The sequence below is a fragment of the Macaca mulatta genome, chromosome 4 (assembly GCF_049350105.2).
Source record: "Macaca mulatta isolate MMU2019108-1 chromosome 4, T2T-MMU8v2.0, whole genome shotgun sequence".
Lineage (NCBI taxonomy): Eukaryota > Metazoa > Chordata > Mammalia > Primates > Cercopithecidae > Macaca > Macaca mulatta.
Genome location: NC_133409.1, coordinates 167,617,546 through 167,645,342, shown reverse-complemented (window position 1 = coordinate 167,645,342; position 27,797 = coordinate 167,617,546). Strand labels below are relative to the sequence as shown.

Here is a 27,797-nt window from a genome sequence, read left to right as displayed (position 1 = left end):
GAAAAGATCCGGTGCCGGGAACAACCTTATAATTGCTAAGAAAACCCGAGAAAGTTTATGTATCTCATATGCCTGGGACACGATAAGGACTGTCAAAGAGTCAGCTATTACCCTTGAGTGCTGTGACTTTATCAACCTCACCAGAACTGTGTTGTGAGCTGTTTCTGTGTGGTAGAAGGTCTTGTGTCAGGATTATCATTCCTGTGTCAGGATTATCATTCTTTCTCTGTTTCTTCTTGCTTTGCTAAAGTATTTGTTCCACTGGCCACGTAGGGCCTTAGGGGGATATAGGTACACCCTTCGGGACAGCTGGTCCGTGCCCCATGAGTTCAGTGTTGGGGGATGCATAGCCCTGCCTTTGTAATTCTTTCTGTGACAGGCAGCTAGAAGATGGTGTACCTGGTGGTGGAAGAGAAGCTCCTGGCTCTGATACCTCTTTCTAGCCTTGTGTCTGGCTGGTTATTTAGCCTCTTTAAGCTTTAGTTTTCCTCCTTTGTAAAATTATATTATTAATACCTGACTCAAAATGCTGCTTGGTGTTGTCGGGGAGGATATGTGAGGGTGGGGACACTACTCTTAGGCATGGATGCAGATAGAGAGGGCTGACTGTGTTTTTTTCGTGCTAATGTTTTTACTTTGAAAACGACCAAGTTGCCTATGACTTGTATAATCAATTGTGTCAATGGGATGCATTCTGATCTAACTGCATGTGCATATTCAAGGGTGTTTCTCTCTCAGTGTGTAGTAAACAGTCACAGATTCCTTCCTCAAATCCAAAGGTGAGCCAGAATTCTTATCACTGACTTCAGATGTGGTTGGCCTGTTATAAATCCTTATTTTTGGAATTTAAGTGTTTTGTTTTTGTTTTGAGATGGAGTCTGGCTCTTGTCACCCAGGCTGAAGTGCAGTGGTGTGATCTCAGCTTATTGCAATCTCCGCCTCCCGGGTTCAAGGGATTCTCCTGCCTCAGCCTCCTGAGTAGCTGGGATTACAAGTGCCCACCACCACACCTGGCTAATTTTTGTACTTTTAGTAGAGACGGCATTTTTACCACATTGGCCAGGTGGCTCTCCCGAGCTCAGGTGATCCGCCTGCCTCCGCCTCCCAAAGTGTTGAGATTACAGGCATGAGCCACTGTGCCTGGCCGGATTTAGGGTTTTATGAAACCCAAAACTGCAGAAACATTTTATTCGTTTGTTCTTTAGGAGTTAACGCTGTCCTTTTCTGAGTGTAACCTGCAGTTCTGTGCTCTTTCCTTGATTCTTGCCAGTGATAAAGCATGAGACCCTTGCAGACCAACTTCCCATTGCCCCATAAGGCCATTTGTCCAGATGTTCCTCCCTTGCCATTAACACTAACATTTTAGAGCGGCTGATGCCCACACAGGCCGTGAGGCTAGTAATCATCAGGTCTGCCGTCCTTTCCTCAGTGCCTTTTGGGGCCAAGAGGGCCAAGAAGCCATTTTTCAATGACAAAAACCATTCATCCTGATTTATGGTCTTTCTGTTGTCCTGACCTTTATATTCTCATAAAGATCTTACGGCCTTTTAATCTTTAGTGTCATATGTTAGCAGGAATGTATGTAAGAAATTTGCGTAAAGGGCAGTTATATCCAAGTCTGTTGTTTTATCACTGCATATAATGCATTCACACTTGTAGATCATGAAGAGAGTGGCAACCAAGTGGTAATTGGTGAGAAAAATATTACAGAATTTAAGTTCTTCTGTAGAAAAGAAGATGTGATTGGCTTTAAACATTCTATTTCCAGGTTTCTGTTATAATTGTGATCAAAGTGAAAGAGATTTCATTGTGTGAACGTTCCAGAAGGGTTTTACAAAGCCTGTAAACCAGTAGAATTTGCTTATGATACTGGAGTTTCGGAGTACAGAGCCAGCTGAAGGTTCCGTCTCTTGCATCCCAGGTTGACGTTTGCTCCCTGTGCGAGTGAGCTGCTGGCTGGAGGCAAGGTGATAATGGGGCTTTTGCTCACCTAAGCTGTGTTCTTGCAGCTTTCCCTAGTTTTCCGCGGATGCTGTAGCTAAGTTAGTGCGCTGTTTTGGCCCAGGGCAAACCGGGTTACAGCACTCACACATGCTACATTAAAATCCATTTGAACTGTTGGCACAGGTTGGCAGACATTCCATTGTTTTCAGACAATAGTGACTCAAAGTTGAACTGGCTCCAGGGAGCAAGTGTGGCTTTTGTACAGTAACAGGGATTTAATGCCAGCCAATTGATGGAGTCTGTGTCTTGCCCAAGTAAGGGATGCCTTGTAATGACATGAAGCGTACATTTAAATATCTGGCTTGAGATCAGAAACTTGCGGTGGATCTCTCTTCCCTTGCTTAACACATTTCTTCTTTATTTACAGTGACTCTCTCTCTTTTTTTTTTCCCCTTTCATTTGTTTTGGGGTGTGGACAGGAAGAAGGTATTTTAATTTGGGGGTTAATTCGGTCCCATCTTCAGGGTCTTCTGTTCATTCTTTTCCTTTGTTGCCTTGCTAGCAGATGTTTCAGCTGACTTTCTGTAATGGTCCTTGTCTAGATTTTTCTCTTTCAAGGAGGTTAGGCCTTCCGAACTGTATTATTTTAGCTCATACATTGCATAATCCCAGGATATCTTATAACTTTTGCTGGATGCCAAGTAAGGACTCCTGTTTCATACACATCTAATAATCTAATAATACACATCAGGATTCCCTCTTGTGTTTGGATGAGGTGCCTTTATTAGCATGGGTAATTGGCAAGATAGGGGCATCTGGTTCTGGGTGGCGCTTGCAGACAGGTAAAAGTAGAAGGCCAGCTTTGTCAGCTTTCTCTAAAAATTTTTTTTTTTCACGTGTGGATCTTTGCCATTGCAGCAAGAGCTTTCGAAAAGATCATCCTTCTTATATTTGCATAACTCCTTTCTCTGAAGAACGCAAAGCACTTATATACTTTATTCAAAATACTTCAGCAAGTCCTGGAGGGCGAATAAGAGGAAGCAGCCAGCTGGTCTATAGTTCAGGGAATTGAGGCCCAAATGGGGTTGGTGAGCAGAACTAGAAATCAAAATCAAGAGTGTGCATGGAGTGAGGGTATTAAAAACCTTACGATCAGTTTTTCAGACCTTCCGTGAGGGTCTCTTCAGGAAACTTGTGTCAGCTTCTAAATATGCGAACAAAGCTTTTGGGGAACGTTGTTTAGGACAAGCTCCCTGGAGGTATAGATGTGAATTCCCCTAGGAAAGTGTAGCTCTCCACCTTTCAAATTGTTACAGGATTGCTGTTAAATATGTTTCTAAAGTAACTTCTTTTGCCCATATCTTTTTCATCCCTCACTGGGAGCAAATCTTACCTTCTCAGGGATGAGGTGACCCTAAATCAAAATAACAGCCTTTGGATTTAAAGATTTTGCCTGCCGTGGTGTGAAAACACTTTTCTATAGGCCGTTTAACTTTCAGAGTATGTGTATACAAATCAATATATTTGTCTGTGTTCATTAATGTAAAGCTATTTGTATCTGAGCACAATACAATTTCCTAATATGGTTCACAGTGATGAATGCTTTTTTTCTCTCCTTAAAGAAACTAGTCCAATTATTTCTTTTAATTGGGGACGGTGTGTGGAGGACTTCTATACATCGAACTTTCTGTCTTTTTCTCTCTTATGTTCACAGGGTTTAATCTTTCCCTGTGAGAGTGAATATTTTTTTCCTTTCCTCTTCTCTCCCTTTCTCGAATCTTACAAATTAAGACAAAAGATAATTACTTGGAGGAGTAAAACTGGCAGGTTCCCACGACACTTAAAATTAATGAGCTGTTGAGTACAAAATATACCCTGTCTTTGGCTCTGTCGGTGTTGCCCAGTCCTCCCCCTGCCCCCTTTACTTCCCGTTTAACACATGATTTGACTTTCTGGCTTTGTTTGCCATTTGGGCATATCGCTGCTCTAAAACAGCATGATGGTTACAAAAAGTGGGTTTACTTGAAAACGTTCTCTTTGTTTGCAAATCAAAGTTAATTTGATTCAGTTTTTAATTTCTGTATGTTTGAAAACTCTTCTGTTTCCAGATATCTTATAAAAATATTGTTTAGTAGAGTATCTTGCTGAAGTCCTCAGGGCAGCCAGTTTGGTTCATTATGTAACTTTCACCTGCTTCCCTCACCCCTCCGGTTCCCCTTTCCTAAAATCCTAGTATTTTAGGATTGTTTTGCTGTCCATAGTATTTTCCTGAGCAGTAGGTTTTGTGACCTCAAAATAACAACCAAAGAGTTGTGCATCTGGTTTCAGGTACGGATACTGCAAAGAAGGATCTGTTTTTTTCAGATCAGAAAGATACTGCTGGCTAACCACTGTTACACTCTGGGACTGTCTGTGAAAGTCCCAGCTTAGCAACTGGCCTTGCCCTGCCAAGTGATGTATCACTGTAATGAAAAATAATCATCGTCTAAAACCAAACACTTATTAAGAGTTACATTATTTGACCTTTTTGTTAATCTCGTTAATGTCTTACTAAGTAGGATACAGCCATATTATGATTGCTTCTGTATTCATCTTTTGAGTGTTGCAGTACATAGTTTGGTTGATGTATATGAAGAAAATCAGCTTGGGATAGACATGTATGTACATGGGAAACGGCCTTCATAGATGATTTCAGTACTTGATAGGATAGCAGGCTCTACAAGTGGTAGTTTCCTACAGGTCATTTCCTCTGGGAATCTGTACCTTTATCAGTGAACTTTTCATACTGTTAGATGAATATCCGTTGGTTTGTCTTTTTCTTTGAATGAACCTTTAACCCATGCGCTATTTTCTAGCATAGCCTGTGTTGTTCATTTGAAAATAATGGTTCACTGAGTTCTTGTTAGCATCTTTGGTAATGAACAAGGGTACATCGTCAAAGAATCTCTGTCAAACTCATGATGGCAGATACTGGTTTTCTGAAGTTCTAATTTTTGCCTGAAAGCATGAATTCTGTCATTGGCAGCAATGACTATTAGTTACTTGCCTTGAATAGACAGGCTTGCTTTGTTCGTTTTTGGAAAAACCTAGTAACTAAGTGAAAACTACAAATAACGAAGTCCGAAGAACTATATTGCGTTGGTCCTTCTTGAAGTAAAAATAACATCCTATGAAAAAAAGGGGCTAGCCCCAAAACTTACACAGTCACACAAGTGCTTTTCCCTAGAGATGATCATTGTATTTCTGTATATAGGAGAAGTGCTTTATGTATAATAGCATTTTGTCACACAAGGTATATGTGCTAAGGGGCCATGATTCAGTCATACTCACTGTTTATATGACTTTATCAAGGTCATTCTTAAGTGAAACTGGCTCTCTTTTTTAACTGCTACTAATCCATGGTAGCAGGGATGAAATGCATATTAGATTAGTGTACAGTAGTTTGGTGCCATTGCCTTTGTTTATGCTAAGGTACCGGTGATTTCACCTGTATTTAAAAAATATATTTTGTTGAGATATAATTCACACATCATAGAATATACCCATTAAATGTACTGTAGCATGTATCAGTACTTCATTTCCTTTTTATGGCTAATACTTCATTGTCTAGATATACCACTTTATGCTTATCTAAATAAGTATCATGTGGATCTTCGGGGATTTCCCCCAATTTTTAACAATTAGTAATAATTCTGCTATGAATATTTGTGTACAAGTTTTTATGTGGACATATTTTTTATTTCCCTTGTGTACATTCCTGGAAATGGAATTGGTGGGTCATATGGGAACTCCTATGTTTCTCCTTTTGAGGAACTATCTGAAAAGGAGGAACCATTTTGCATTTCTGCCAGCAGTGTGTGAGGGTTACAGTGTCTCTGCATCCTTGCAATCAGTCGTCATTATCCATCTTTACGGTATGATGATCATCCTAGTCGATACAAAGTGGTGTATCTCATTGTAGTTTTGAGTTGCGTGTCCGTTATAGTTAGCCTACCATTTTTCGTGCCTTCAGTGAAGATGTCTCCCCACTGTAAAGGCAAATAATGTCTTTGTATTATTATGAAATAGCTTCGACCCTAGCAGATCTCCTGCAAGGGTTTCTAGGTCCACTTAAAGGGTCTGGAAATCTCCGTTGAAATCCACTGATCTGGCCACGTGTCACCGGTGGAAAACCGGGAGGTGTGTTCAGTGTTCTCCTTTGAGATCCACTGATCTGGCCACGTGTCACCGGTGGAAAACCGGGAGGTGTGTTCAGTGTTCTCCTTTGAGATCCACTGATCTGGCCACGTGTCACCGATGGAAAACTGGGAGGTGTGTTCAGTGTTCTCCTTTGAGATCCACTGATCTGGCCACGTGTCACCGGTGGAAAACCGGGAGGTGTGTTCAGTGTTGTTCTCCTTTGAGATCCACTGATCTGGCCACGTGTCACCGGTGGAAAACCGGGAGGTGTGTTCAGTGTTGTTCTCCTTTGAGATCCACTGATCTGGCCATGCGTCACTGGTGGAAAACCGGGAGGTGTGTTCAGTGTTGTTCTCCTTTGAGATCCATTGATCTGGCCACACGTCACCGGTGGAAAACCCGGAGGTGTGTTCAGTGTTGTTCTTTGAGATCCACTGATCTGGCCACGTGTCACCGGTGGAAAACCGGGAGGTGTGTTCAGTGTTGTTCTCCTTTGAGATCCACTGATCTGGCCACGTGTCACCGGTGGAAAACCGGGAGGTGTGTTCAGTGTTCTCCTTTGAGATCCACTGATCTGGCCATGCGTCACCGGTGGAGTTCTCCTTTGAGATCCACTGATCTGGCCACGCATCACCGGTGGAAAACCGGGAGGTGTGTTCCGTGTTGTATTTCTTTTTGCTCAGGCAGGTGATTTGCTGCTCCTCTTTTTCCCATGAAAGTGACACTGGCAAGCGTTAGGAGGCACCTGGCTGCGCTGGACTTTGTCCCCAGACTCTGATTCATGGTCTGGCATGAGTCGGAGATGTAACAGGCATGGTCAGTGTGGACTAGTTAATGACCCAGAGGAGTAGGAGGTTGTATTGGGTCTTACTGAGACCAGCGTTTGTCTGCATTGAAGGCCTTCTTTATACTCTGCAGGGAGGGATATGAAGCAATTGAGATTTGCCCACAATCTGATTGTGCAGTAACCTGAGATGACGCTTTTAAACATGCAGTAATAATGTCTCCCAAATACTGTGTGCCTACTAAACCCCAGACATTGTGGTACATGTTCTACCTACAGGAACATCTGCTATCCCCAGTCTGTAGATGGGAAAACTAAGGATTAGATAACTTGCCCAGCTGCAAACAACAGAGCTGGGAATGAGCTGCAGATACTGTTTTGAAGGGTGGCAAACCTATACAATAATATTTTGTTAACTGAATAAAGAGAAGTAATTATAGAACTGGTGCTTCTTCATAGCAGGCCTCACCTTGAGACATGTCTTAATGGCAGGAGAAAGCACAGAGAAGTATGGAGGAGTATTGGAGATTTAAAAAAAAAAAAAACCAGTTACTTCCTGTGCTATATTTTAATAAGCTGTGTTCACTGCTTTAGAAAATTGGTGAACAGTCAAGAATTGCCTAGATTCATGTTCCCTTGGCTTGATTTTTAATCACATTGAAGTATGACTTCTTACGGATGTTGCTTTTAATTTGTCTTGAAAGCTAGCACAGATACTGCCAGCTTGGGCATGATTGATGGTTTCTGACAATGGGTAGTTACTTAGACTTAGAATAAATGCCAACCATTTGAAACTCTCCATTTTCTCTGTAACTGAGAGTATCCAGTAGAATCTTGTACAACATCGGATTGTATCCTGTATTTTGACGTGGCCTGGTCTTTCCTTCAGTATTTTAAAATCTATTCATCACTGGTGCTGGAACAAACTTTGAGATAAAGGTTCGCAACTGACAATCCATACAGGGAAAATGTGAAATCTCCATCTTATACCATGACAATTGGACTAAAGAATTAAATCCAAGCAGTTTAATTATAAAACAATTAGAAGGAAACTTAGAAGATTATTTCACCATTTGAAAGCATGGGTGGTGGAATGAAGAAATGTTGATGAAAGGGTGCGTGCAAAGTTGGTTCGAGGGGAGGAAGAAAATCTGTAGATCTGGACAGCCTTGTGACTGGTCACTAATAATGTAGTGTATACTCCACAGTTGCTTATCTTAAATATTCTTAGCACAAAAGTGTATAAGGAGATTGGATATGGTAATTAGCTTGATATAATCACTTTATACCTCTATTAAAAGGTCATATACTGTAAACATACCATTTTAATTGTTATACTTTAATAAAACTGGGAGAAAATGTACAGAAGGATACGTTAAGCATTAAAGTAAGAAACTGAAATTTGTTAGCAGATTTGGCACCACAGCAAATGGAAAAGTAAATGGCAACAGAACGATATTTGCAGTTTATAGGGCATTAATGTAATTTAAAGGACTCCTAAAATTCAATGTGAGATTGAATGGTGGGGAAAAGGGAGTCTTCAAAAAGGACAGATAGGTAAGATGTTTTTCAGCTGTGTAGAGGAGGAAAGATTTGATTTCTCCTTCTGCAAGCCAATAGGAAGAGATTTACAGTTCAAAGGAGGAACAGTTTTCCCTTTCATCTGCTGCTGTGGGGGTGGGGGATTCTGCCTCAAGTTCTGCAAGTCCTGGTTGGGGTGGGGATGGCCTGGAGTTGCTCCAGTGAGTGCCGGATGGATGAGTGGACACAGTAACCTTTTGAAAACTCCCTCCGGCAGGATGATGGCTAAAAGATCACTATAGCTTCCCCTTGCTGATCTGCCTAAAGCAACCCAGGAGCAGGGTTTGCTTCCTCCTTCCCTGAAGAAACAGGCCCTGTCTGGACTGTTTGTGGGGAGTCTAGGCCTGTGGGTTCCAGAGAAATGGATGTGAAAGGCTCGTTTATTCCATGGGGAGGGGCGGTAAAGCAGAAGGATAAACCCATAACATTGGTATTTCTGATTTTCTGTAGAAACCCCGAGCATCCCTGTTCTCTTTTTGAAGTCTCTGCCTCGTGTGTAGGAAGCACCATGCACTCTGGAAATTCTCACTTGTAGCCACCTGGGGTTTGGGGAGGGATGGGGTGGGCTTGGGAGGCAGGCTGACTTCATGTGCCAGGGATAGGTGGCATGGCCTGTGCCAGGCACTTACCCCCTCCATCTGTAAGTGTCCTGTCCAGTAGGGTTGTTCTGAGGATTCAGAGGCTCAGTGTACTTCAGGGCTTTAGCATAGTTCACCTGGCTTATAGGAAGCACTTAAGAAATATTAGCTATTAGCTTTTATTGCTGTTGTTGAATTTAGGAATAGAAAATGGATCTGGCTCAAGGCTCCATCACCCCTTTCTTCATCTCTGTTGTCACTGATATGTCAGATCAAGCAGCTCTGCCCCCAACCCACGCATGGCAGTAGCTCTCTGGCCTCAAAAAATGCATCTCTTTTAAATCTGAGAATAGACTTTCTTTTTTCTTTTCTTTTCTTTTTTTTTCTCTTCTCTTTCTTTTCTTTTCCTTCCTTCCTCCCTTCCCTCCCTCTCTCCCTTCCCTCTCTCCCTTCCTTTTGTCACTCTCTGTCACCCAGGCTGGAGTGCAGTGCCGTGATCTAAGCTCACTGCAAGCTCCGTCTCCCGGGTTCACACCATTCTTCTGCCTCAGGTGCCCGCCGCCATGCCCGGCTATATATATATATATATTTGTGTATATATATATATTTTTTTGTATTTTTGTAGAGATGGGGTTTCACCATGTTAGCCAGGATGGTCTCAGTCTCCTGACCTCATGATCCACCCGCTCTGGCCTCCCAAAGTGCTGGGGTTACAGGCGTGAGCCACGGTACCCAGCTGAGAATATACTTCCTTATTCTGGATCCCCTGTCTTTATATTCCAGGCGGTCATGTTCTTGGAATGAGACTGTGTTAAAAGTTTAAGTTCTTTTTCGTCAGGCATGATGTTGATACTTTGAGGGGTGCTGGAGTTTTCTGGTAGGGAGTTTTTAAAGAATGGATTTTTCCATTGTTTTAGCTAAAGCACAAAATTCTTAATGGTTAGGGTTTTAAATTTAATTTTGTCTCTTGATGTTTAGGCTTCTTCCCATCATCTGCGTTCAGGTGCTGGCTGTTTTTTGAGAACATCTGACATTTGATGGTTGATTCTTTTTGACTTCAGGGAGTAGAGGTGTATTAGTCCATTCCTTATAGCAGTACATTTATAGGTATTGCTATAAAGATAGTACCTGAGACTGGGTAATTTATAAAGGAAAGAGGTTAAAGGAACTCACAGGCTGGGGAGGTCTCAGGAAACTTACAGTCATTGGGGACGGCGAAGGGGAAACAAAGCACATCTTACGTGGCAGCAGGAATGAATAGAGCGTGAGGTGGGAAACACTTTTAAACCATCAAATCTCATGAGAATGCACTTGCTGTCGCGAGAACAGCATGGGGAAAACTGCCTCCATGATCCAGTCACCTCCTTCCAGCTCCCTCCCTCACACATGGGGATTACAGCTGGACATGAGATTTGGGTGGGGACACAGAGCCAAACCATATCAGTAGTTTGCGTGGTAGTGGTCAAGGTAGTTACTTTTTTCTTGTTTTCTCCTTCCTTTCTAGTTTTCAATGGTTCCAGCAGGTCAACACGGGAGAAGGAACCTGTTCAAAAACACAAAAGCAAAGAGGCCACTCCCGCGAAGGAGAAGCACAGCGATCACCGGGCTGACAGCCGCCGGGAGCAGGCTTCAGTGAACCACCCCGCAGCGGCCCCCTCCACGGGTTCCTCGGCCAAGGGGCCCGCTGCCAACCATCACCACCCCCCTCTGCATCGGTCGGCTCAGGACTTACGGAAACAGGTAAAGTCCGGCAGGGGTGCCCACATGTGTGCCAGACCCCAGTTTCCCACTTCACTTCACCAAGCTCAAAATTCATCTTCAGAGGGCTCAAGAAGCAGGAAGTGATGCTCAGAAGCAAGACAGGGAGAGACAGAGCACACGTTTGCACGGGCTGCAGGCGCCTGCACCTTTTGTTCTGTGAAGATCCATCAGTTGGATTTGCATTCATCCCGGGGTGCCAGTGCATTCACCAACTGCATTCACCCAGAAAGGGCACTCACTTCCTTACTTAAGCCTTCTCCCTCCCACCCACCCACCCTGGGCTCCACATGAGCGGTAGAGTGGCAGGGAACATGTTTTTCTCAGGTTAGGTTTTGAAATAGGCCTGCAAATGGCATAGTTCTGTTAGTGGATGATCCTGGTCTACTTTTCCATTTTTTTTGATGTGACAAGTTACCATTTCACCACCTGGCCTTTGAAGCAGAATATGTGCATGCTGTGTGCACTCCGAGCAGTCTGTGGAATTGGGTGTGGCTGGGTGGCACCTCTTCCACTGAAGGCATTTGAGTCCCAGGCCGTAGCATCCACAGAGTGCAGGTAGATGCCACCCTGACCACCTCCTTGCCCCTGCCTGTCCCGCCCTGCCCCCCTTGGCCCCCTGGCCCCCAAGAGGGCCACAGATAAATGCCAGTCCTGGTCAGGCAGTTTTGAAGAATCCCTCAGGGCTTGGCCATTATTGCTCTCCAGATGTTCCCATTCCTGGATATTGATTTCTCACAACCCTAGGGATGAGTAGTGGGGATAAAGGCAGGTTCCTGCATGCACACAGCTGAGGGCTTGTCCCCCGGACAGGTGGCATTTCACTGATTCCTCGTGCTCCTGTTCCCCACTCCATTTTAACATCCGCTGAGTCATGGGATCATGGATGAGCTTTCCTCACAGAGTTAAACATACAGTGTTAAAATCTTCCCCAGAAAAACTGGAAGCTCTGATCCTTAAAGTAGCTTCAGAGGAAGTTATGGAGGGGATAGAAGGGATTTCCTGGCTGGCCGTGTTGCAGAGTGACTAGCATGGTCATTGTGTACATGGTTATTGTGGTGTGAACATACTTGACTTCATCTTGTGGTGGAGGTGGTCTTTCTCATTCTTGGTGATGTTGTGGATATTTCTCTCTGAATGTGAACATGTGACTGTAGTCACACACAGGCAGACAGGTATGTGTGCATGCACACGTGAACCTTTACCTAGCAAATAGTATGCAGTTGGTGGGGAGGTGGGCATGGCAAGAATCATCACCACATTGATGTTTTCACAGTCCACACACACCTAGCACGTATTAAACACTGGCCACTGTTGCCAAAACAGACCTCAGTTTTCCCAGAGGCAACAGCCATGGTGTGGAATTGGGCCATATCATGCGCTCACCTGGTGTCTGTCAACCGTTGGACCCCCGATTGTCAGCACTGGAGGCACAAAGCCCAGGGACGCACCGAGCTTTGGTCCTGGGTCTGTGATTCTTCACTCCTGTTCCTAATGCTTTTGGTCTGAGGGAGACGTGTACAGAACTCTGCAACCTAAGGTTTTTGCTCATGAAAGAGAACAGAATTAGAAGCAACACAGAGAGAAAGAAAGACAGTGATTACACCATGTGACTGCATCCTGTTTTCCCAGGATCCTAGAGTAGGGTTAAGTTGATTGTTTGTTTTTGTTTATCTTCTATTCATCCCACTTTGCTTTTTTGAGTTTTTTGAGTTTACTTGTGGTAAAATTCTAATGGGCCACATCAGAACTTAAGGCCATATCCAGGTGAGCTTCCAGATCTTGCCTTTCTGCCCTGAGAACCCATCATCGGGATGGCGAGGCAGGAATGAAGGGTGGCAGAGGACCTGAGTCATGTACATGTGACTGTTCACATTCTCATGCATGGACAGACATGGGTGCACACACCCTCTTGCGCGGTCACGAACGGGGGTGCGTGGGATACGCCTGTCGTCTCAGCTGGTCAGAGCTCACTCTCAGCACTTGCCCTTCATTCAGTTCAAGGTTTCCCTTTGTTAAGGGGATGAGAGGAATTAGCACAGTTGGACAGCGTAAAGAGCTGAGGAGGAACAGCAAGTACCGCCTTAGCCTGGGATGGCCCTGCCTGCCTCCGTGCTCCATGGCATGTTTGTGTGACCTGTTCCCTGTGCAGGATCTGAGGTGCAGGAAAGAGGTCCTGGGGTGCTTCTCACACAGCAGTCCTCTGAGTTAGTGCAGGAAGCTCAGCTGCTTCCAGGGCTCAGGGTAGAGTCCTTGCAGGTAACGCCATATGCTCATGCAGGGCAGGGATCCTCTCCTGTCACCCTTTCCCCACTTTCTCCCTCTTCCCTCTCCTCCTGCCTCCCTGTTCCAGTCTAACCAGCCCAGATGGGATGACCCATGGCTCCAGATTCTAATTTGGCTGTGACCCTGACCTTCAATGAGTCTTGAGATGTGATATTTAACCTTCCTGGGCCCTGTTATTCTTTTGGAGCCAGTCTTACCAACTCCTTGCACAGGGACATTGTGAGAAATAAAAGGAAAATTTTCAAACCTCCAGATCCTATTAGTTAAATACTCTGAAAATAAGGTCAATAAAAGCAAATTGTAGATTCCCTTGTGACTGCTTGATGCAAATGATTAGACTGTGACCTTTCATCTTTTCAACTGCATGAAAGATGTGGGCCCAGAGGATACTCTGATCTTTCATTTCAAATATGATATTTAGGGGTTTTTTTTGGTTATTGTTCAGCTTAAAAGAAAGCATAAATGAGACTGTATGAAATGTGGAGGGATATAATTTTTAGGGAGTGCTGCTGAGAAGTCCCTTTGCCCTGCTTGCTCTAATGAACTGTGTAGGGGCACACACCTGTCTGCCGAGTCTAAAACCACTTCCCCTCCTGCATACTTTATGGAGTCCCTAGAACCTGAGAGTTAGAACACACCAGTGCATACACCTTTTTCTTGGTGAGAGGGCTCTGACCGACCGTTTACTCTCGATAATACCAAATGAGCTGTCTTTGTCATGGAATGCATGTGCCTGTAAAACATTGCAGTTGTCACGGGGCTGGGATTGCCCCTGGGTAATAATTTGGTTGTCTGGTAAAGGGTCTCGCCAAGGAGCAAATGGTGTTTTTCTGTTGCTTTCCTGCAGTAGTACATCTGCTTACATGCGGTGACAGAAAGTAACAAGTTTAGGGGATGGTGCAACAAACGAGCTTTATTCCTAGCAAGGGTTTTGAAGTATTAGTTTTCCAAGAGAGTCATGAGCAGGTTTTGTACTTGTGTAGAAATCTGTGTGGTTTATAAGCCAGGATATTGGACCAGATGTGGCCACATGTGATTCTCATTTCTTATGCTGAGGCTGAGTGTGAGAAGAAAATGATCAACTGGCTCATCCGCGGGTTTTGCAGGACCTTACACTGAGCTAGGCCACCGTCACTGAAGAGGTTTTCATATGAAAATGGACAGGCGTTGCAGAAAAGTCCTGCCTTGGTAAGATCCAGAGAGGGCCAAGGAATTGAGAATATTCTTTTAAAGTTCTGGAAAATACGACTGTCGAGAAGGAAACCTAGAAAATCGTATTAGTTTTTAAAAATGTTTAAGGTTTTCTTCTCATGACATCATTTTGTCATTTGAACTGCACTTGCTGGTGGTGTGGTATTTGTGACTCACTTACATTGCCTTCAATGGGAGGAGAGGTTGTAGGTACATCTAGATTTCCTGGTAGAACCCAGGCATCTCTTTAGAGCATGTTCCCCTTGGCCTTGGATAGAAGGCTCCTGCCCACGTGCTGCTGCGGTCAGTGTTTGAGCAGGCTGCTCCTCCCCTTCCATAACTCACTGTCTGTCCAGTGCATTTTGCTTCTGTTCAGGCTCTTTGTTTTTGATTCAAGTTTGAAAGTGCAAATGGACTATCCCCAGCCACCAACTGTTTCTCTCTCTGGGCTCTGGCTCTGTTTTGAAAGGCTGGCAGAGGCCTCGGCTCAACGGCTCCCTCTCGTGGGAAAGAAGAGCGTGCCAGTGAATCTGAGGTTGAACTGAGGACAGCATCGTAATCTTGAGCGACTACAACATTTTTGCTTAGTTAACCAAAAACATCAGAGTCATTTCTCATCTTCTGCTCTGCCTTGGAACTGCATGTTTCTCCTTTTCATCTGTCATCATATTGAGTTGATTTAAATATTGTGTGTGTCGATGGTGAGGTGGAGAAAAACCAATAAGGGTGGAGGGGAGGGATTTTATATTCTTAAAGCAAGCACACAGAGTGTGGACCGGGTACAGTTTTTTAAGATGGAATTTCCATTATTAAAAACAAAGGAACGTTTGATGTCCCAGGCTTTCATATCTCTCACCTTATATCCCTTGTGCAAGAAGAATGAGATATTGTTGCAAGTACTCATCTGGCTGAATGTAACTTGAAAATGCTCTCAACCTTGCCTGTTAAATTGAAACCATTCTTTTATGACTAGGAGGGGTTGCTCTAATACCTCATGGCCGTGTGCCTGGGATCAAAGACACGAGCGACGGATGGCTGTGGGTCAAGGAGCACACGCTGCAGACACCTCACTTTCTGCAGAGCTGCGTTGGGGGTAGGGGGCAATGGGCCGAGAAGCCAGAAATCCACAACAGAGCTGAGAGAAGGAGCAGCATCAAGCGCCGCTCAGCTGAAATGTATTGTCATTCAGTGGAGGGCCCTGCTGTAGCCCACCACGGCGCTAATTCCTCAGCGAGCTCAGATGACTTCTTGTGTGTGCTCTTACGTGGAATCCCTCAGGACGGGCAGCAGTGACCTTCCTTGTAGTGCACTGGCTGCATAACTGGGGTTTTAATTGATACAGATAGAGGTGGGTGGGGGGAGACCTTCGATAGCAAGGTAAGACAATGCCTTCCTCCATTCTTTTGTTTTCTTTTGTACTGATTAAGCGTTGGCTCCTTAGAGACAAGTCCAGGCCAAGAAAAGGGGTATCTTTTTGTTAGATTGGTGGGTCCTGGGTTTCCCCACAACGGTGGTGCTGGCTGAGTTGTTGGTTCTGTTTTATTTCTCCCTTTTAGGACACATGGAGCAGCTTGAGGGGGCAGACTGCTTTGCGTGTTAGCTTGTCAGCTCCTCTGTGGCCTCTCGTGGTGGGCCTAGAACACGGACCCTCCGGGTGTCGAGGGGGAAGACAGCCAGTAACACTTGCCCTTTTCAGTCTTTGTAATTTATTTGTTTGAACTTCGCTGTTCTGTGTTGTGGGTGAGATCCGTCTAGTCGTTGAGCTTGTTACATGGGCGTGCATGTGTGTTATCTGGGTGGATACTGTTGAAGATAACTGTTATAATAGTAAGAAGGAAAATAGTGCAACTCATTTTCTTATAAAGCAAGTTATTTGAATGTACACCTTGCCAATAATTCAGTATTTAGTTTTTCAGAAAGATGTAAATAAGGTGTTCCTTTTGCCATTGAAGATAGTGATATATAGAATTCAGCTGTGTAGAAAATTTACTTCCCTGTAGCATTGCTAGCCATGAACTCAGGTGCCCCCGAGAAGCCAGAATGGATGGAACCAAAGGCCGTACACTCTTACTTCAGATAGAATATGAGAGACATAGCGCTCTGGCATTTGCACAGGGGTGTTAGGGAAGGGCAGGGTGCATGGATTTGCGGCAACACAGCCATCTGGGGCTTTTAAACACCAATTAGTACAGAATCTAGAGGGAAGGGCTTTACATTATTTTGAAGCTCCCCCAAGGGTTTTAGGGGTGACAGGTTTGGAAAACAGTGAACTAAACCTCAGCGAGTAGTGGTGGCTGACGCCTGAACCTCACAGGAGTTGGTTATGTCTGGCACCGTCTGGAGTTTGCCATTTTGACTGGCGATTCCCCATCTGTAGGAAGAGATGATCACAGTTGCATCGTGTAGTCAGTCTCCTTAAGGAGACTCTTGTGCTGGGAATGGGGGTGAAACAGACTGCACGCCTACAGGTTAACAGGAGACTGAGCCAACTGTAGAGGTGTTGTCTTCCACTGTCTGAACCCGAGATAGAGCCCTTCACTGAGGTTCCTGACCCTACCCCCGCCCCCGGCTTTGTTGCTGGAAATAAAGATCAGCCCCAGCTGGAGTTTACTGTTTGCTTTTGTTTTTCTAAATGTTTTGTCTTGTTTTGGTTTTAGTGGAAGCATTTGAAAGAACAATTAAAACTAGGAGATTTGCATTCCTCACTATACCTCCTCTTGCAGATTAATGGCATTTACCAGGGAATATTTCTGTCTGTTCTTACCCCTGGTTTTATAAGTCTATTTTAAATTTATCATTGCCAGGTGCTTTTTTCCTCTCCAAAAGGGTTTCCCATTATTTATTCCAGACCCTGTCTGGCAGTCCCACTTTTTTTTTAATAGGGTGACTCCTGGTTTAGGAGCCTGAGTGTGATTGCTGGGCCTTCCCTTCTGCCTCTTCATGGGGCCTGAGATCCTGGCTCCAAGAATGAGGTCTCCCTGGGGCTGGCTTCTAAGAGATGATGTCCTACCAAGAATTTGTGGCTTTGATTGGACTGTATTTAACTGGTGGCATATAGAGAAATACAGGTCTTAGTGGCTTCTTTCCTTTTCGATTTTTATAAACTTCACTGATACCTCATTCAGTGCTTCCAAGCGCGGTCCCAGGTCAGCGCACAGCATCACCTGGGACCTGGTTAGAAACGCACATTCTCAGCCCCATCCCAGACCCTCTGACTTGGACGCTGTGCGGGTAGGGCCCAGTGATCTGTTTACATCAGCCCTGTAGGGGATGCTGAGAGCCGCTGGTTTGGATGCCTTTGGGAAGTTTCATCCCACACCCCACCCCCACTTGAGGTAACTGCTTATTCCTGGGCCAGGCTTAGGTTTAGTACAAAGGTCACTAAGACTCATTACCTGCCATCTGGGGACCTTCGTCCCCATGTGAGGGCAGCCTGCACAGCCTTGTGGTGGCACTGGTGTTTCAGTGCCCTCTTGGCCATCACTGCGTGAGGCCAGCTCTCCTGACCAGGAGGTTCAGACTCCCCCGACCCTGGCATCTTCCTCTCAGGGGCTATTGGGGAGAAGAGGGGGCTCATGTTTCTGTTCCGTGTTTCTCAGTAATTGTGTGATTTTTAGGCTTCTTCCTTTGGAGATGGTGGTGGTTATAAAACCCTGAAGTCCCTGACTTTAAACTCATATCATAGGTGGAAAGTAATGCCCAAGTTGTTAAGTGGTGGGTCAGTGGCTACATCGTGACACGGAGAAGACATCTCCTCAAAACCAGCATGTCCGGCAGCAGCCCATTGGGGTCCCTTCATCATTCTTGTTTGAAGCCTGTGCATTTATGGTGTCTGCCATTGTCGCTCCCCATTTTCTGTGACATTTGTGTGTCCCAGGATTACCGTGGCGTCCAAGCTGTAAGACTGCCTCTGTTTGCCCAGGTCCCATAGAACCCAATGGAAAGTTTGTCCAGGGTGGGAAAATATGTGGGAAAGTTTGTAAAGGTTGGGAAAATATAGGAAGCACGTGTGCAGATGAGGGTTGGCATGTGTTGCTCACCAGTGAGGTCGGGGCATCCCTCTTCCATCCAGCCTGTTCCTGTCCAGGGCTTGTCTCCACAAGGAAAGCAGACGGCAGCTGCTGACAGTTTGCAGCCACACCTCTGGGCCCGGCCTGCCACCCGGAGCCAAACCACATGGGCACTGCTGTTCTTTTCCTTCCATAGTATTTTTGTTTTCCTTCTTTTTTTAGCCACATAGATTTCTAAATCCTGTGGGCAGGTCGTGCTGCTATGTGGAGCACAGAAATAGCAGACATGACTTTTCTTGGAACAGGGATGTGTGTGTGTGTCTGTCTCCACTTCCCCCAAGGAAGCAGGATCTTGCTGTCATCAACTCTTAGAAGCTCAGGACAGGTGATTGTCTGGCACGTGGGGAGGTCTTCATTGTGAAACACCAGATTTCCTGGAAGAGCCATGAGAACGTGAAAATACACACAGGAAACCCGGCTAGGAAGTGCTTGGGGCAGGCTGCATACTTTTGTGAAGAAGGATAGGTGTATAGTGGATTCCGAAAGTGGACATCGCTGCTTAATTCTTGGATGTGTATTTTGCTTCTCTTTGCTGGCATTTCCACATCTCTTCTTATCACAAACAGGCTGCTGGTGTTCTGTTCATCCCCAGCACCCAGGGCCCTTTCTCACGGGTGGGCCCGTCGTTTTCGTGGCAGGTACTAATTCTGCATTTTTTTCCGCCTCTGCTTCTGCTGCTCCACAGGTTTCTAAGGTAAATGGAGTCACTCGAATGTCATCTCTGGGTGCGGGTGCAACCAGTGCCAAAAAGATGCGCGAGGTCAGACCTTCACCATCCAAAACTGTGAAGTACACTGCCACGGTGACGAAGGGGGCTGTCACATACACCAAAGCCAAGAGAGAACTGGTCAAGGACACCAAACCCAATCACCACAAGCCCAGTTCCGCTGTCAACCACACAATCTCAGGGAAAACTGAAAGTAGCAATGCAAAAACCCGCAAACAGGTGCTATCCCTCGGGGGGGCGTCCAAGTCCACCGGGCCCGCCGTCAATGGCCTCAAGGTCAGTGGCAGGTTGAACCCAAAGTCATGCACTAAGGAGGTTGGGGGGCGGCAGCTGCGGGAGGGCCTGCAGCTGCGGGAGGGGCTGCGGAACTCCAAGAGGAGACTGGAAGAGGCACACCAGGCGGAGAAGCCACAGTCGCCCCCCAAGAAGATGAAAGGGGCGGCTGGCCCCGCAGAAGGCCCTGGTAAGAAGGCCCCGGCCGAGAAAGGTCTGCTGAATGGACACGTGAAGAAGGAAGTGCCGGAGCGCAGTCTGGAGAGGAATCGGCCGAAGCGGGCCACAGCCGGGAAGAGCACGCCAGGCAGACAAGCACATGGCAAGGCGGACGGCGCCTCCTGTGAAAATCGTTCTACCTCGCAACCGGAGTCCGTGCACAAGCCGCAGGACTCGGGCAAGGCCGAGAAGGGCGGCGGCAAGGCCGGGTGGGCGGCCATGGACGAGATCCCCGTCCTTAGGCCCTCCGCCAAGGAGTTCCACGACCCGCTCATCTACATCGAGTCGGTCCGCGCTCAGGTGGAGAAGTTCGGGATGTGCAGGGTGATCCCCCCTCCAGACTGGCGGCCCGAGTGCAAGCTCAACGATGAGATGCGGTTTGTCACGCAGATTCAGCACATCCACAAGCTGGGCCGGCGCTGGGGCCCCAACGTGCAGCGGCTGGCCTGCATCAAGAAGCACCTCAAATCTCAGGGCATCACCATGGACGAGCTCCCGCTCATAGGTAGGTCTGGGCTAGGGGGTGGGGGGAGTGTCCCTGCCTGCCCCAGATCCCTGCAGTTCCCTCACAGTCTTCACGTTCTCTTCCCTTGCAGAAGCTCCAGTTCGGCTCCCCTGTCTCGGGAGTAGTGGGCTTCTCAGCTCATTCCCCCTGCAGCCCTTCTTCCCAGGTCCTGGGCGTTGGTGGCAGGACAAGAATGGTATTGAGCTTGGATCTGGGGTGGGCCCCTTGCATCCCCTGGGCTGTCAACTTCTACCCACAACTGCTGGAGTCAGAGCAGGGGCCAGGGGGTCAGTGGGGAACGCTGCCCCTCTGGATTCTGCTAGACTGCCACTGCAAAGCGCCACTGACTGTTGAACTTACAACAGACCTTCCTCACAGTTCTGGAGGCTGGAAGCCCAAGGTCTAGGGGCCGGCAGGGTTGGTTTCTCCCAGGGCCTTCCTCCTTGGCTTGTGGATGGCTGTTTTCTCCCTGTGTCCTCACAGGGTCCTACCTCTGTGTGTGTCTGTGTCTTTGGATTAGGGCCCATCCTACTGACCTCATTCTAACATAATTACCCCTTTGAAGACCCTGTCTCCAAATTCATTCATGTCCTGAGGTACTGGGGGTCAGGGCTTCAACATATGAATTTGGAGGGTGCACCATGCAGCCCATAGCCCTCTAGGGTCCTGCAGGACATTTTTTATCCTGCTCAGCCTTGTCTCTTCTTCTTCTTTGTTTTTCCTTGAGCTTCAGTTTCTCTGGCGATGTTGTCAAGGCCACAGGTCAGGGGATCTGTTGACATTTTTTCTGAGACCAGGTGCAGCTCTGGCTGGGGCTGTTGCAGACTTGTCACAGTGGATCCTTAGCGAATGCATATTTGGGCTGTCATGTAGACCCTTGCTCCTCGGGGTGGGCTGCAGGCAGAGACTCCTCTTGGGTTCCCCTGTAGCTCTCCTTCCCTGTCATCCTCTCTTGAGTCCTGGCACTGGGGACACAGGGCGAGAATGAACCTGCCCTGTTAAGGCTAAGTGGGTTCTGTGCAGTGAGGTGCATCCAGGTAAGGTTGCAACCCCCATTAGTCTAGACCCATGGGAGGAAACAGGCCACACCTCCATTTTGGAGATCCTGAATTTTCAAAGGCATGGAGACATGTAGCCATCATTTAAGCGTCAGGGATTTGGCAGCAAGATAGGCTTCCAGGCAGGATGGAGGTTCAGTGGTTCCCCTCAGCAGGTGCCTGCTAGGGCTGATGCCTGAGTAACAGTCACCTTAACTTGCAGGAGTTGTTGGTTTGTGCTCTGCTGTTGGGAATGGCACGTGACAGGCAGCAGTGCAGGGAGCAGACTTTGCACACGCGTGCACCCACGCCTGCTGACCACGTCCCGTGACTGCTTGGGACATGGTGACTGAGTCAGTGATGGAACCGCACTGAGTCCTCCTGCTTTTGGAGACCTGCAGACAGGAGGGAAACATTCTGAGTTTCCCTACTCTGCTAGGTGGATCATGGAGCCTCGAGAGCACACTTGACATTGTAGCGACAGCCCCTTTTGTTTAGAGTAGGTTTTTCTTTACCCTTGACTCCCATACCCTGGGACAGAAGCCATACGGTGCCTCCCTGTGCTGTGCTTGTTGCCGTCTCCCAGAAGTCTAAGGCATCTGACGTTCTGTCCGAGGGGTACTGACTTGCTTACGACCCAGCAAGACCTCAGGGCTGGGGGTCTGAGCTCAGCCATCTGACAGTGGTAGAAACTTAATAACTTTGAAGTAATAGCCTGAAATCCACCCCAGCGGATGTGCCTTCTGCCTCTGTGCAGGTTCACTTCCACCGTAGGCCCCAGGGAGCTGCTGTGCCGCTGGTGGGAGTTGGGTGGGGAAGGGGCTTGGCCATGTAGCTGCCTCAAGGCCCTGAATGGGAGTGATCACAGTGGGTGAGGATTCCATGAAGAGTTCTTGCAAGCGCTGTGTGATTTTCGGGTGCTCTTGCATTATAATCTACTTAGAGTGAAATATGAAAGTGTGGATTTCCTTCCTCCCTTCTCTGACCTGTGTTCTGAGTCACACGTACGGTGGAGGACTTGTTCTGGTTGGGGACTGGTTTTGGTGCCTACCTCTGTAAGTTGAGACCGGGCCCACCTGCCCTGGAGGGAAGAACTCCCGATTGTCAGCCGGAGACCCACCTTGAGTCCCACCTGGGACTCTGGGAGTCTGTGGGACCTGGAGTGAGTTGTGGAGTCTCTGGTCTTAGGTCCCTCCTGTCAAGGTTGGGGACAGTTTCCTCATTGATGTTACCCCCACCCCCTGTTCTCCACAACCACATCAGCCTACTGTCCTGCCACTTAGTGTGAGTGGAATTCAGGCTCTGTGTCCCCATCCCTGGTCTTGCTGATGTGCCGGGAACTCGCTCTCTTGTGTGTGCTCTGTCTGCCGAGGTGGTTCAGACGCTTCACCTGGTGGGTCCGGCCATGCTTGGTGTGTGCAGGGACCCTGCCTGGACTGGATCCATGCACACTTTGCCTTTTATTACTTAAAAACAATATTACTTAAAAACAACATATCCCCACAGTCTAAAGATTTAAAATGTTATTAATTTATACTCTGTTTGGCATTTTGTTGATGATTATTTTGGAAAATCCCTCCCGCCCCCCTTTCTTTATTTGGCCCGACAAAGGTTGCTTTTTCCATTCCCATCTAGAAAAGCCACCGGGCGTGCATTAAAACCTGTCCAGGTTTGATGCGCATTTGCGCTGGTCTGTGACCTGATCAGGAAGGGCACTGAGCACCAGCTTACACACTGAGAAGCAGCCCACTGTCTGGATGGGTGAGGGATGAGGCTAAGGCACAGATGTACTGCCCTGTGTCCTCACATGGGTGTTGCTCTTTGCTCTGGAAATCTGGCGGGATTGAAAATAAACTAACTTTGTGTGAGTGGGTGGATGGGTGGAGTGAGTGGGTGGGTGGGATTTGGGAGTTGGTAGCAAGTATGTGTGAAAGCTATTCCAGGTGACACTGGGCTGTGGGTGCAGCCAGGACCCCTGCCCGCTCCTCACTGGGGAGCTGGTCTTCTCATGACACCTGCCTCCATGTGAGAAGGCATGCACCAGTACATGGCACACTGTGATGTTCCTCCCTGTATGTCCGTTTGGCTAGCTCGCTTCCTCTTCAGCCAAGCCCCAGCTTAAATGCTGCCTCCTCAGATGCTCCCCACCTAAAATGGTAGTCCCTTTTTCCACGTGGCCATAGCATATGGCCGTGACCCATCATTGTGTAACGCCCCCGTCTCTGTAGACTGGAAGCCTGCTGTTCGCCACTCTCTCCCCAGAGCCTGTCAGAGTCCTGGCTCATAGTAGGAGTTCAAGAATTACAGGTTGAATGAGGAACATCTTGTTCGTGTCCCTTTCACTGACTGTCCCGTTTTATCCCCTTCGCCGTCCCAGGGGGCTGCGAGCTCGACCTGGCCTGCTTTTTCCGGCTGATTAATGAGATGGGCGGAATGCAGCAAGTGACTGACCTCAAAAAATGGAACAAACTAGCAGACATGCTGCGCATCCCCAGAACTGCCCAGGACCGGCTGGCCAAGCTGCAGGAGGCCTACTGCCAGTACCTGCTCTCCTATGACTCCCTGTCCCCTGAGGAGCACCGGCGGCTGGAGAAGGAAGTGCTGATGGAAAAGGAGATCTTGGAGAAGCGCAAGGGACCGCTGGAAGGCCACACAGAGAATGACCACCACAAGTTCCACCCTCTGCCCCGCTTCGAGCCCAAGAATGGGCTCATCCATGGCGTGGCCCCCAGGAACGGCTTCCGCAGCAAGCTCAAGGAGGTGGGCCAGGCCCAGCTGAAGACCGGCCGGCGGCGACTCTTCGCTCAGGAAAAAGAAGTGGTCAAGGAGGAGGAGGAGGACAAAGGCGTCCTCAATGACTTCCACAAGTGCATCTATAAGGTAGGGGCCTCCGTAGAGCAGCCAACCCCAGCTGCAGGAGTGCGGGAGGAATGAGAGAGGAAGTGGGGCATGCTGTGCACTGGACGGCGCGTTCTCTGACTCCCTGGTGTCATGAAGGAGGGGCGGGCCACTGTGCTGGGTGAGGGTGTTGACTTAGTCCACTTGTGCTGCTGAACTACTACAGACTGGGGAATTTGTAATGAACAGAAATGCATTGGCTCATGGTTGTAGAGCCTGGGAAGTCCAATATCAAGGAACCTAGTGAGGGCCTTCTGGGTGCATTGATGGAACATTGATGCAAGGTGGGGCAGCAAGAGACCCGGTGAGGGAGGGGAAGTCCACTCCACGAAGACACCACGAGTCTCTTCCTGCCCGCCCAGGGCCTCGGGTTTCCTTTTCATTAACTGGCTTGCGTGTGCGTGTTGCGTGCAGGGATATGCCAGGGATAAGTACCTGGGCTGCGTGCTTTGTTTCCCCTGCATCCCCAGTTCTGTCTCATCCTGGTACTTGACAGCTGCCCAAACCCAGCTGAACTTTTCACTGGCTGGACCCTCAGTGGACACTGCTCGCTTGTTTTCTCTGCCTCCTCATTTCCATCTGCTCACCTCACTGCCAGCCCAGCGTTGCCAGGTCCTCTCTGTGGAGGGCTATCCCTGATAAAGCCATCAAAATGAATCTCACCATTCACACGCTGTGGAGGGAAGAGTTGGGGATAAACCAGCAAACTGAAACGCGCAGCGTTTCCCCATCTCCGCCAGGTCTCACTGCAGCACAGTCATCCTGAGGAGACTCACCCCTCCAAGAAGCAAGGGAGGCAGAGTCCGTGGCTCTCCTCTTGGCAGCCCTCCCAGCTGGCCTGGCTCTGAAGCAAGGCTTGGGGCTTCCTCCCTTCTCCAGCCTGCCAGTGGGTAGCGGAGCACCTGGGGCCCAGCTGGCCGAGCCCAGCTAAGTTGCAGTCTCTGCTGAATTGCCTGGCACGTGCGTGTCCTCTGCGGTTCCAGCTCTGGATTCGCTGGGAGGGAAGTGTTCTCTGCTCCAGCCCTCATGATCCTGGTGGGGGCGTGTGGCTAGTGGGTTTCTGCTGCACTGGGAACTGGCTGTTGGTTATCGCTAAGCTCTGCCATACCCTCAGGTGCCCATGACTTCCTGACTGCAGGCTCTGGCCTGGCCTTGTAGTTGAGGCAATGCGGGCTTCTGATTCCATCACACATCTTAGAAATACAGAGGAAGAGTTGACTTGACCCCTGGCGTTGCTGCTTCACTTTAAGTCCAGGCCCTGCAGACCCGCCTCAGGCTGCATCTCAAATACTTGCACACTTCTCTGGAAAGAGATACTCAGTTTTTCTGACCTGAGACCCTGAGAGGGTTTGGGTCCCTTTTACCTGAGTGTCCTCTCCCATTGCCTAAGGCTGCCTGGTGGCGATGCGGTGTGGGGGTTGCAGGATGCAGCCTGCCAAGACACAACTGCCTTGTATTTGACTTCATAAATGTTCTTAAGAGAAAGTGTGACCCAGAGACTTTAAGCTCTGGGGAATTTTATTTGGTGTTTCCTGAATGTTTTACTGAGAAGCCTTTGTCAGGTAAAGCCACTCACTCCTGTGACTCTGAATAGCCAACTGGTGAAATGAGAAACTGTCAACGTTTTTACTTTTTACTGAGGAAGGCCAATTCTGTGAGCTTATGTTTGATCCGAAAAAGAGGTTTGGATTTTTAAAAACTCACCCTGTCAAGGATATTTCTAGATTTCATCACGGAAATGTACTGGAGCTCTGCGTGGTAGCCATGGCGACGCCCCCAGGCAGCCATGTGCCCACGGGGTGGGGACCCTGCTTGCGCAACTCTCTGTGGCACTGGTGTCCTGGCTGCTGACTTTTGTGTGCTGGTGTCATCCTCACCTTCGCTCATTGCACTCTGCCTTGGTGCAAAATTCAGTCCCTCCTTGTAGTTACCTTTTTTATGTTACAAGAAGCAAACCATTGGGAGCGGCTTAGAATTTGCATGGAAGTATGTTCCTGTAGTTAGAACCCCATCTAATTCCTTTGCTGTGGGAGAGAAAGGCACAAGCCAGTGTCTCCATACCGACTGCGACTGTGGACCTGACGGCACAAAGCACCTGCTGCTCCCTGTTCTGGCCCTGTCACTTCTACAGGAACGCTGCAGTGTCCAGTGCTCTGCGGGGAGGCCTTCCCTGACCACCCTCCCTCACTCCACATGACACCTGGCGACACCTCCCATCCCATATTTGTGTGGTTGAGGCCTGTGTGTTCCCCAGACTGAATGGAAGCTCCACGAGGCCCAGAGGTGTTGTGTGTTTTTCAGGCACTGCTTTGTCTCCAGCCCCTAGGATTTGGCCTAGTACACAGTAGGTGCTCAGGAGATACTTCTGGACTCAAGTAATACATTTTCCCGGTCAAGAAAGAAACCATAGCAAGGGTCTTAAGATGGCTTCCCTCTGAAAAACGCACCACATTTGGTGTGGTGGGTAAAAGAAGGTGCTGACTCCGGATTCCCAAACTGACACACTCAGCTATTTTATCAAAACAAGCAAATCATTCTGGATGTTATTGGGAACAGGGGCATCGAAGAAGAGGTGCGGAGGGGACAGCAGGTGGTTCTGTGGAAAGAAGGCGACCAGGTTGTAACTTCAGAGAAGGCTGCTGCCCTGGCAGGTGTTCATATGGCACGGACTCTCAGGGTGTAGATGTCACCCCAGTTTCTGTCTCTCCAGCTTCTCTCCTGTGGGATCCCTGGTCATGAGTTCCATCAGGTCACAGCTGCTGATAGCTTCCTCACTGGCCGGCAGCAGCCTTTGTCAGCTGAGGGATTCTGCCTCCAGCGCAAGCGGCTTTTTCTGCAGGGCCTTGGAGGGGCCTTCCATGTTTCCGCTCTGCGTCCACTCGGGGCCTCTGGGTGGCAGCCTCTGTTCCTGGCAGAACAATTTGGCCCTCATGAGGGTGATCCTTGGTGGAGTCTTCCCGCTCCTCTTAGCACTGTGGGTTCTTAGAGAATTTCTGCCTTCTCTGCCTGTCATTAACTCAGGATACAAGGTGACCCACAGCCGCAGGGACGCCAAGGGGCAGCGGCCCATGACAGGTGTGTGGCCTCATTCGCAGTAGGGCTCAGCTTTGCTTCTGAAGCTTTACTCTTTTTTTGTTTTGTTTCAGGGAAGGTCTGTTTCTCTAACAACTTTTTATCGAACAGCGAGGAATATCATGAGCATGTGTTTCAGCAAGGAGCCTGCACCAGCCGAAATCGAGGTGAGAGAAGCGGCCCCTCCCGTTGCCTCTCATGATGTGGGAACCACTCGGCGAGCTGGAGGACATCCTTGTCCTGCCCTGACCCCTGCAGCCCGGTGAACTGAAAGGACTCAGACGGGGCTGAGTTCATCCTCTGTGTTGAGCGTGCACCAGGGCAGCCAAATGTTTTAACTTAGGTTGATCTAAACTTGTTCACAAGCCAAAAACACTATAATGAAGGTGGGGAGTCGCTGAGTGCAGGGGGCGGGTTCTGGGCACGTCCCCTGCTCCCCGTCACCATCTCCTCCTACTTGCTCACCCAGCTGCTTCTCACCCCATCCTCTGTGTGTCTGTTATGCAAGAGAATGTTTGGAATCCCTTGAAACCACAGTTGTGCTTTTTCTTCCCTTCTATTTTTTATTTAATGGGATTGGCAGATTGCCATTTTTGTGCTTCTGCCAACTCTCTTCTTTGAGTTAGTATGAGGTTGGAAAGACAGTGAGCACTTCTGTGCCCAGACCAATTAGGGGGAGTTTTTGTGTGCGGCGC

At 48.0% G+C, this 27,797-nt stretch overlaps 1 protein-coding gene across 7 annotated transcripts in view; it reads left to right on the top strand.

The window, feature by feature from the left end:
* JARID2 (jumonji and AT-rich interaction domain containing 2) overlaps positions 1 to 27,797 on the top strand; it is a 280,808-nt gene that overhangs the window by 233,465 nt on the left and 19,546 nt on the right. For all 7 annotated transcript variants that reach the window (XM_078000932.1, XM_078000935.1, XM_078000934.1 and 4 more), the window contains 4 exons: positions 10,571 to 10,806; positions 19,057 to 20,095; positions 23,510 to 24,012; positions 27,177 to 27,269. In XM_078000932.1, the coding sequence (XP_077857058.1) occupies positions 10,571 to 10,806; positions 19,057 to 20,095; positions 23,510 to 24,012; positions 27,177 to 27,269 (1,871 nt within the window). The remainder of the gene's footprint in view (positions 1 to 10,570; positions 10,807 to 19,056; positions 20,096 to 23,509; positions 24,013 to 27,176; positions 27,270 to 27,797) is intronic.